The following is a 10,285-nucleotide window of genomic DNA, read 5'->3' on the forward strand; positions in this document are numbered from 1 at the left end:
GAGTTGGAAGAGGTTGCAGTACTAAAGTGCTTTCCAATGGGGCAATCACCTGGTAGAAGATTTCATCTAATTCTAATAGCGTAGCTTTGAAGTGTTGGGAACGGCGACACGGGGTCTGATTGGCTTCAACACCGGATGACCGGCGCCGGATACGACGATCCCTCGGGGTGGGTACCCGGCCCCACAGGCCGAGCGAGTGTAATTTTTCGGCTCAACTCACTCTGTACGTAGGCCGAACCACCGGTCTGCCCACAAGTCCATGATACCCATTCACTTTGAAGAGTGAGAGCGGGCACCGCACCCGACTCCCCGTCCCAACTGCATGTGAACCAACGAATGACGCTGGCTGCAGCGTAATTAAGGGCTTTCTATCTGGCCGGAAGAAGTCCGGCGTCCCACACCCTGAACAAGGTATAAAAAAGGAGGGGTTGCCATGGACGCAATCTTCAGGGATCCTCATCCTTTAACCAACCAACTGCCCGGGCCCAATCAAGAAATCTCCATGTAGCCAGCTCAGCCCCCCGCCCAGCGGGCCGTCTGACATGACCGAGTTAGGCAACTTTGGTTCAAGTCTCAGCCACCGAAAAAAGCCGTTACACCCCAATTCAAGGATTCTGTATCGTTGCAGCGCGAACAGACAATGGATCTTTGCCTCGCGAGTATCGGACCATCGATTTGGGCTTCCCAGAACGCCATAATCAGATCCTGGGCCAGAGCAATCATCCCTTTCCAACATAAGGTAGTATTCAACAACGCAAGGAATCTGCCGTCCCTCGGGGGCTTCTCCCTGCACGTCCCATTGATCGCTGATGCCACCCACCCATGTCTTCAAAGTTGCAAACCTCGGTGCTCTGGCTTTTTTGGGTGTAGTGTAGGTCAAATGCAGAATGTGTGGACCGCCCCCTTTGGCTACCCTTCATCGCACCCCGGACTCTCCACACATTCACCAAGGCGCAAAGTCTTGGAGAGGGTGAGAAACGAGACAATGCCCTTCTCCTTCGCTCTTTGGATTTCGTGATCCGACTTTCTTCTCATCCTCCCAGTTACCTCTTTGGGCGAATCGCTAAGAAACAATGTCAAACATTGAGACTGCGTCGGCGCCCTTCGACGTTTCCACGTCGTACCTTTCGGTTCGCAGCGTGCTTGGCCTCGCCGGCCTCTGGCTGTTGTACCAGTTATTCAAGGCGCTCTACAACATCTCGTCTCTGCATCCGTTGAGCCACATCCCCGGACCTAAACTGTCCGCAGCCACATACATCCCCGAATTCTACTACGATGTCATTCTCTTTGGTCGCTACACTAAGGAGATTAGCCGCATGCACGAGCAATATGGTAAGTCTAGGTAGTCTGTTTAGGATGTCCTAAACAAAATCTAACATTGTCGTCAAGGCCCCATCGTTCGTATCAACCCTCACGAGGTACACTGCAGCGATGTCAACTTTTCAGATGACATCTACGCCGTCAGCGGCCGCAAGCGTGACAAGCCCATCCACCAAATCAATGGCTCTGCGTAAGTAAAGTATTCTACTCTCCGATATGCACCATGAGAAGGAACGTTCAGTGCTCATGATTCATGTGATATCCAGCTTGGGCGAGGCTGGCTTCGGAACCGTGAACCATGATTTGCATCGCGCTCGCCGCATCCCCTTGGCCAAGTTCTTCTCTCGCGGCATGATTGCGCGCCTCGAAGGCGACATCCACGACTTGGTTCAGAAGCTTTGCGACAAGCTGCTGGCTCAGCGTGAGGCATTCGACGTGACCATGGCCTACAGCTGCTTCACCTCTGATGCCATCTCCGGATACTGCTTCGGCGAGAGCTTCGGTTTCCTCAGACAAGAAGGCTGGTACCCCAACTTCCGGGAGCCGACTGCTTCCATCCTGAGACCCGTCTTTGTTTTCCGTTTCTTCCCTTGGACCAAGTCTTTTGCCGTTCTTGGAGAGTGGTATGTTCTTTTCTGATGAACGCACATGAACACATGATGCCCATGGTGATGGAAGATGCTGACCTTGCAAAGGCTCGTCAACTACTTGCCGGCCGACATCGCGTTGCTCATCCGCACGCTCAAGATTGATATTCCTAACAAGGTCGAGCACACCAAAGCCGAACTCGACGCCGGCATCCGGCACGAGCGCCCCACCGTCTTCGGATCCCTTCTGGAGTCAGAGCTGAAGCTGCTTGAAAAGAACCCAGTGCGATTAGCCGAGGAGGCGGCCGCCGTCATAGGCGCCGGAACCGAGACCACCAGCTGGGCCCTGGGCGTCATCACATACCACCTGCTCACCAAACCCCACCTGCTCAAGAAGCTCCAAGACGAGCTGAACGCCGTCGTGGATGACCCCAAGCACCTTCCCGGCTGGACGGCTCTCGAAAACCTTCCTTACCTCGGTGCTGTCCTCCAGGAGGGCCTGCGTCTCTCGTACGGTGTCTCTGCACGCACCGCGCGCGTGGCTACCGAGGAGAAGCTGGTCTACCGCGGCGAGTTCAACAAGAAGCCCGTCGAATATGTCATCCCTGCCGGCTACGCCGTTGGCATGTCTGCTGTTATAACGCATCATGACGAAACTGTGTTTCCCGACTCGTACCAGTTTATCCCCGAGCGCTGGCTGGATGAGAATAACCAACGCCGCAAAGATGTTGAGAAGGGTATGCTTGCCTTTTCCAAGGGCAGCAGATCTTGCTTGGGCATGAAGTGAGTTTTCTCCTCCCCCGGAATCTTGAAAAGAAGCGCGTTTGCTGACCTATGTTTGCAGCCTGGCTTTGTGCGAGCTCAACTTGTGCTTGACGGCACTTGCTCTACGTGTCCTGCCCAAGATGCATCTCTATGAGACGACTGATGAGGATGTTGCTTACGATCACGACATGTTCATTCCCGTGACTAAGTCGGGATCTAAGGGCGTGCGGGTGACGATAGCCTAACAGCCTTAGAATGGCTCCATGCCTGGACTTGATTATCATAGATGCCGATTTTCCGGCCAGCTTAGTTCATTTCTTAATCTCAACTATGCCACAAACATGCATATCAAAGTGGATGTCTTGGTCTCGCTAGAGCCAAGCGGATGTGTCCCCCAGGCCGGACCATCAAATGAATAGCCGATTCAGGACGGCTCGGGTTGGTTGTCACTTTTCCAAGGTTTTCTCACCCGGGGCCAGTCAGGTCAGACTGGGCATATCACGTCTTGGAACCCGAAAGCGGCACAGCGGTTCGTATGATTCTCGCATATGCAAGATGACCATGCAAGAATGGCTACCACAATTTCATTGTTGAATAGACGATGGTGATCCCAATTGTGGCACCCCTCGACCCCCGTGATGATCGACCTGTTTCAACCCCCAAAAGCGATCGTGGCAGAGAGTTCCACCTCCTGCTAGCGCCGGTCTGCCATGCGACTTGTCAAGTTGTCAGATCCCGCCATTGGATGGCTGTCAAGCCCACGAAGCCATCTTCAGTGCAACATTTTGACTTTTCTTCGGCCGCTTGTCATGTCTTTTGCCTAGTGCTGTGGAGTCTTTCACAGCCATGCTCTTGCAACGGACCCCGGTTGTGCTGCGTTGCTAGCGGCCCCCAGATCCAACCAACCCGAGCTTCTCGGCCCGACGACCGGTTCTTCATTGGTGACGGAAAGTGGGTAAACGAGACCCAGTTCGACAACTGCTCTTGACTGTTTCCCTCTTCCAGACCATCCGGATGCCATGACCCATGGGCCAATGCTCCCCCGGTGACGAGGAACCCCTTTAGCGATGGAGGTCGGTCCCTGTTGGTTGCTTCAGGTTTTCTCGACCAGTGGCGACTTTACGAGACTATGTCACTATGACAGTTCTTGAAGTGTCAAAGTGCCCCCTACTGGTTAATATCTGGGGTCGCATCCATGGAACACGATCCCCGGTTCTGAGTTTTGCGAGCTGTCCAAAACCAATGGTACTGCTACGCCGCCTCCTACTTGAGGACTGGTCCAGTCCAGTCCAGTGGCACCCCCTGCATTAGTAGTAGATCTGCGGCTTGCGGCACTTGAGGTCCTGATCAGGTGTACCTGAGGCTATGTTATAACTCGGGGAAAGCCTACTTTTGCCAACCATATTCGGAAAACCGTGGCGTGAGGGTGGTGAGAACGAGAGGATTGACCAAACACGTGCCGCCAATATGTCCTTGTCAACGACCGTCGACCCTGATCTACGGATCCTCGAGCCGGAGCACCTGCCGCTGGCAATCATCATCATATCCTCCATCTTCCTCGTCATATCGGTATTGTGTGTTGGAGTACGAACTCGTGTGCGCCTCGTTGAGGGCACGTTCGGCCTGGACGATGGTCTCGTGCTTGCGGGAACAGTATGACACTCCTACTATCTTGGAGAGATGAACAACTTGCTAATCTTGCTCCTAAGGTGGTCTACGTACCAAGCGTGGCACTGACGATATACGGCTGCCTCGTCGGACTGGGGACGTTACAGGAGAAGCTCAACATGTGGATGTTCTCAGAGGCCCTCAAGATCTATATTGTCTGGATTTTGATTTACGTCATCGCCCTCGCCCTCGTCAAATCTTCCGTCTGCCTTACCATTCAACGAATCATCACGAATAACAATGGTCTGCACATTACAGTTTGGGTCCTGCTCGGCGTCACGTGGGCTTCATTCATGATTACGTTTGTCGGAACGCTGCTTTACTGTCACCCGATTGAGGCCATGTGGACGCCTGCGATGATTGTCAGCGGCCAAGGAAAGTGCGGCTCTGTGGACGTGTTCGTCGCCCTCGGCCACGTTGCGACGAGTTCGGCCATTGTAACGGATCTGGCCTTGGTCGTGGTGCCTGCCATTATACTCTGGGGCACGCAGATGAAGACGCAGACCAAGCTGCAGGTCTTTGGTCTGTTGTCTTTTGCTTCAGTGTAAGTTTCCACCTCTTCGAAAGAAGCAAAACATAGCATCAAAGCTAACCTACTTTCAGAGCCTCCATCATCACCATGGTCCGCATCCCCTATGTCAACAAATTCAAAGCCCAACAAGACCTCCAATGTGAGTTCAACCCCCTGAGTGCCAAAAGAAATTATATTGCGTCATAGAAGCTTACAAGAAGCCTTCTCAGTCTGGGTCGCCCACACGGTGCTCTGCTCCAACATCGAGACCGGGATCGGCTGCATAGCCTCATCGGTACCCTCGCTACGCCGTTTTATCGCGCGAACTCGCGGCACGTCGGAAAAGACGAACCCGAGCGGGAGCGGGACCAAATCAGGGCTGTTCACAATCGGTAGCAAGCCACTCGAGCCCAGGAGCCGCGATCGTTATCGCAACCCGACGGACGTGGCCTTCAGCTTGACAGCGGTTCACGGCCGAGGGGATGAGAGCTGGGAGCGTCTCCAGGACGGCGACTCGGATAAGGGTGACCTGCTGCCGAGTGATCAAAAGGGAGGCATTCACGCCCAGTACACATATCAAGTCGATATCGAAATGTCCCACGACATGAGAGCGGGTGGTCAACCTGGAACGGCGGAGTCGCATCGCTGAGGGAAAATTATTACCCAGCGGATGTCAAATATCGAGTACTAGGTAGTTTTCCAGACTCATATATAAAATCCTGCAAAATATCCACTTGGGATGATACCTTGCTTCCCGCCAAGTTACGTGTTTTCTCACGGAAATTAATCGAAGAAAAACAAGGCAGTGGCTAAATACCTGAAGCGGAAATCCTTCACTACCTAAGCGATGATGTCCCAAGATCCTTACGTCTTCGCCTCTGCGCCAGTCCTTTGACAGCGAAATCTCCACACCGGGTGACAGAAAGCACAAGGGCAGAAAAGCTCCACGATCAAGTCGTGTACAGATTGCTGTCAACACTCGTGTTTGAACCCTGTCCCTGCAAGTGCCGCTGGACTGTACACGCTTTGACCGCTTCAGAATCAACGAATAAATGAATTGGATGGGGCCCAGCCCCCACTGTTCGAAGGGGAAAGTGGGTGACCGAATGGTGAAAAACTTCGTTGGAACCGTCCTCAAGAGGGGGCGACTCTGGAGGAGAATGGAGTTGCGCACAAAGTGGGATTTCGGGCTTTTTATGTCAGTGCGAGACAGTGCAGATCCGATAGCCGAACCAAGAAGAGAATTTGCTTGTGGTTGTGAACCTGTGTCGAGTTTCACTCCGACCTTTGAGTGAGGTGTATGTAGCAAGCATTCCAACGGTGAAGCTCGAGGAAAGGGTAAAGTAGTGGGTAAGTTGGGTCAAATTCTATTTCTAGCCAGCAAATCGTCGACACTGAATAGCATCAAATTTGGGTTAATTGCCATCGGAACTTCTTGTGAACACATTAAAAATCACGCCTAGTGCTAAGATTTGGCGGAAAGAAAGTTTCGGTTCTGAATAAAATTCAGGAGCTCTGGCAATTTAGTCCGTACCGAGGCGCAAGATTGCAACCAAGTATCTTGACTGGAGAGCGAGCTATCCACTTTCATAATTCCATGAACCTTGGAGTTCTAGACTCAGTGCTCAACAGTGAAGCGGATTGATTTATGCATCAACTGGGTAAGCTGTCCCTCTGGTAGTGGAGAAGCTAAGCAGGAATGATGACTCAAGACTTTTCGAACGACTTCCTTGGGTCGACGTGTAATCTACACCGGAGGCGCTGTTCCGGTGATACTTCACACGCGTAGCCGTAAACACAGAGACACGACCCGGAGCTCCGCGAGCAAGAAGCCCCGATGTCCCTCCATCACATTGCCCAGGCTTCCGACCTGGTTTCCTTCGCTCTTTGGCCGGTTATTCTCCACTTTCTCGGCGAATGAGCGGCTATCTGGACCCCACGTGAACCGGAGCACGCCGATCATCAGGGCAAACGTAGATGATAACTGCCGGTTCAATGGTAGCTTAAGCTGTGAGGCCAAGAGCCAAGCATGTTGTAGTAACAAAATGACGGCAACTTGCAGCTGTGAGCATGTCGTTAGGATTCTCATTTTGTCCCCCCTGACTGGTTCATCGTTCACCCTCTGGAGCTTGAAAGTCGTGATCTTCCAATCATAAAACTCATAAATGCTGCTCTGATTCCGTTGATCCTGCACCATCATAGGATCTCTATAAGTGTTTCAAGCCGTAGCTAGCAGCCATGAAACACTTCATAGCAGCAATTTTGACACTCGGAGCGAATGTTGTTCATTGTCATTCATCTGGACTCGCTCTACGCCTCATGACTTACAACATCCGTTGGGCCACACCAGGCCCAGGCATTAACGAAGCACCATGGTCCACCCGCCGACCTCACCTCTTTGCCCAGCTCAACTTTGAGACCGCAGTCCGGCCCGAATCCCTCGTCTGCATGCAGGAAGTGGTTGAAGAATAACTGCTCGACATCGCCCAAGACCTCGGCCCTGCCTGGGGCCACATCGGCGTCGGCCGCGACGACGGCGTCGCTGCAGGGGAATTCTCGCCCATCTACTACCAGCCGGGCACGTGGAGCCTCGTGGAGAACCGGACGTACTGGTTGAGCGAGACGCCCGACGTACCAGGCTCGAAGGGCCGGGACGCTGCGCTCCCCCGTATCGTCACCGTCGCGTCTTTCCAGCATATTGAAAGTGGACTGCCGCTGGTGTACATGTGCACGCATTTTGACCACCAGGGCCAGATTGCAAGAGAACAGAGTGCAGAACTCTTGGTCAGCCTGGCCAAAGAGTGGGAGTCCTCGAGTGATGAGGTTGTTCCGGTCTTTCTTGGCGGCGATCTGAACATTGAGCCGGATAATGCGGCTTACCAGACCTTGATTGCAGAGGGAAACTTGCACGATATCCGTGATGTAGTTTCTGAGTCCAGGAGGACGGGATATTCTAAGACGTACACTGCTTTCACGGACGACGTCTCGGATGACACGTTACTTGACCACTTGTTTGTACGCGATCCGACGGCCGTAGGGATGGCGTTCTTGACTTACGCAGTTTTGCCGAATCAGTTTGATGACGGGGTGTACATATCGGACCACCGACCCGTTATCGTCGATATCATGATGAGTGTATAGAATGACGTGGCATTTCCAGAAAGTTATTCTACGGAAAGAACGTAGTTGAACGGAACGTTCAGGGGCCCGAGCATAGAAGTGAGGATTTGAGGATGTGTCAACTTTACTTTCTGTGAGCATGTGTAGAATAAGCCATTATCCCCGAGATGGATAAATGAATAGAGAAAAGCAGTGTGGTTGTAGGATAGGATGGTCTTGAACTCTCTACAATGCTCTGTTCATGCTTGAATCTCATAGTATCATCGCAGGAGTGTTGTACGCACATCGTTGGGATATAATAGTGCCACATCACTTTTACCAGAGCCACTGCCGTTGATAAGAACCAGGTTTATTTCGCAAGCTGTGTTTGCACGACTCTGGAAGTTGGTTGTTGTCTAGTATCTTCATTCCTAACAACACATGGATAAGAAATGGGGAAAAAATGCGGAATCTTGAAAACCAAAAGCGGGTGTCATCAGAAACGATAAGCAAGCACGCTGCATAGTGAAGGATGAGGGTTTTGCAAACATCGTGCAATTTGCAAAACTTGATGGTTCACGCACACCTTTGACTGATAGAATCTGAGGAAGTCCCGACTTGGCTGCAAGAATAACTCTCTCCATACTCCTTACAAATTTTGACGCCACCACTACCAAACTCCGATCCAGCCAAACGCCGAAGTCCTCGCCGCAGCACGTCATATCCCCGATCTCAACCAACTCTAGCTCTTGTGAGGCTTCTGCCCATACACCACATGGAAGGTCAGATACGAGTGTATCGACGCATTCATCAAACTCTTGCGCACGTCGATCAGGAACACCTCCACCTCGGACGCACTCCACTTGAGCCCCCTCGTCAACGGCGCCATACTCACAGCCTGCAGCGCGTCGATGAGCATGCTGCGGTTATACAACCCAATCGTCTTGAGCTTCTGGTCCCGCGGCCACGTCCCAATAGGCACCTTCCACACCTTCTCCACGACATCGTCGAACCCGCTCGCACGGAGCATCTCCGCGTTGCTCTCCATCGCCAGCGGGTTGATGCCGAAGCTCCGAAACCCGGACATGCACAGGTCTACAAACTTGCCGTACCCGTACTGCTCAGGTCCCGGCATCGTCCCGTCGTCGCACTGCAGGACGAACCGCAGCTCCTGCAGCTCGATCCAGCCGCCTGGTCGCAGCGCGTCGTGGGCCTGGGAGAGCATGCGCGGCCAGTTCTTGACGGCCATGCACATGTGGCGCGCATGAACGAAGTCGAGGGAGGCTGGCGGCCAGACCCAGTCGGCCTCTGCGTCGTCGACGACGAAGCGGACGTTGGGGGGCACCCAAGTTGGCTGGATGGGGCTCAGGTCGATGCCGGATATATCTGCTTCTGGGTACTCGTCACCCACTGGAGGGACATGTCAGTCATCGTGCAAAGCAGTTTGATCTTTGGCCGGTATCGTATGAACAGAAATGAATAGGAGACCGGCCCACTTGGCCCTATTCCCCCATGCCTGTCTTGGGAGACAAGAATGCAAAAGCAGACATCATGGCGCAGACACTCAGGCAAAGAGGGTACTCACTATCGATAGCCCAGATCCCCGTCCCCGTTCCGATATCAATAATCTTCTGCGGGTTCTCCAACGGCGCGCAATGCAGCCTCCCATCCATGACATTGACGCACATGGCGTGCTTCATGTCCTCGCGCTCCTGCTCCGGCTCGTCGTTAGGCATCAGATACCGACCCTCCTTGTACTTGTGATACCGCCGCGTGTTCTCAAAGACATAGTCGCGCACGCTGTTGGACAGCGACGTCGACGCCGAGTGGTTGCCGATGCTGCTGCCGTCAAACCCTTCGTCCCACACCCCGTCCCCCGCCCGCGAAGACGCGCCGTCGTCCTCCGTGTCGGGCTCGACCACGTTCTCGGCTTGCAAATCTTGAGGCGTCTGCTGTCCACCTGATCCTGACTGCGAGCGGTGTTCCGGCGGGGGCGGGGGCGACGGTGACTGGGCGGGTTGGCCGGCTTCTCCTCCTGCTGTAGCATCCGTCATGGTTGTGCGATACTGGCCGAGGCCAGGCTTTGTATTAGTCGAGGAAAAAGTGCGCCGAATATTTGTTCTTGCATGTGCCCTTTCTCAATGTTCCTAATCGACTCTGTCACCTAGGCGAGCGGTCGGTGCCGCAGCCTTCGTTGTCGGCGTCGTCGCTGTCAGGCCTCAAGTGAAGGCTCGTGTGTCTGGCCAGGATGTGCCTTTCAGATCGTCGCGGACGTCGAATTGGAAATTCAACGTCAGAATGCAACAGAGGGGGGATCACCGGGGTCTTTGACCAG

At 53.4% G+C, this 10,285-nt stretch overlaps 4 protein-coding genes across 4 annotated transcripts; 3 read left to right on the forward strand and 1 right to left on the reverse strand.

The window, feature by feature from the left end:
* Positions 1-1,073: 1,073 nt before the first annotated feature.
* On the forward strand, positions 1,074-2,917 carry CORC01_03804 (cytochrome P450; the record flags this gene model as incomplete). The annotated part of the gene is made up of 5 exons (XM_022615453.1): positions 1,074-1,332; positions 1,390-1,510; positions 1,587-1,943; positions 2,016-2,690; positions 2,752-2,917. The coding sequence occupies 5 exons, from the start codon at positions 1,074-1,076 to the stop codon at positions 2,915-2,917; spliced, it is 1,578 nt and encodes a 525-aa protein (XP_022478118.1).
* Positions 2,918-4,139: 1,222 nt separating this feature from the next.
* On the forward strand, positions 4,140-5,500 carry CORC01_03805 (uncharacterized protein; the record flags this gene model as incomplete). The annotated part of the gene is made up of 4 exons (XM_022615454.1): positions 4,140-4,325; positions 4,382-4,884; positions 4,944-5,011; positions 5,082-5,500. 4 exons carry the CDS (start codon positions 4,140-4,142, stop codon positions 5,498-5,500), a joined length of 1,176 nt encoding a protein of 391 aa, XP_022478119.1.
* Positions 5,501-6,896: 1,396 nt separating this feature from the next.
* On the forward strand, positions 6,897-7,992 carry CORC01_03806 (endonuclease/Exonuclease/phosphatase; the record flags this gene model as incomplete). The annotated part of the gene is made up of 2 exons (XM_022615455.1): positions 6,897-6,915; positions 7,343-7,992. The coding sequence occupies 2 exons, from the start codon at positions 6,897-6,899 to the stop codon at positions 7,990-7,992; spliced, it is 669 nt and encodes a 222-aa protein (XP_022478120.1).
* A 700-nt stretch (positions 7,993-8,692) lies between these two features.
* CORC01_03807 (methyltransferase domain-containing protein) lies at positions 8,693-10,004 on the reverse strand (the record flags this gene model as incomplete). The annotated part of the gene is made up of 2 exons (XM_022615456.1): positions 8,693-9,360; positions 9,536-10,004. The coding sequence occupies 2 exons, from the start codon at positions 10,002-10,004 to the stop codon at positions 8,693-8,695; spliced, it is 1,137 nt and encodes a 378-aa protein (XP_022478121.1).
* Between the last annotated feature and the right edge of the window lie 281 nt (positions 10,005-10,285).

Source organism: Colletotrichum orchidophilum (genome assembly GCF_001831195.1).
Source record: "Colletotrichum orchidophilum strain IMI 309357 chromosome Unknown Scaffold_23.1, whole genome shotgun sequence".
In the NCBI taxonomy this organism is placed as follows: domain Eukaryota; kingdom Fungi; phylum Ascomycota; class Sordariomycetes; order Glomerellales; family Glomerellaceae; genus Colletotrichum; species Colletotrichum orchidophilum.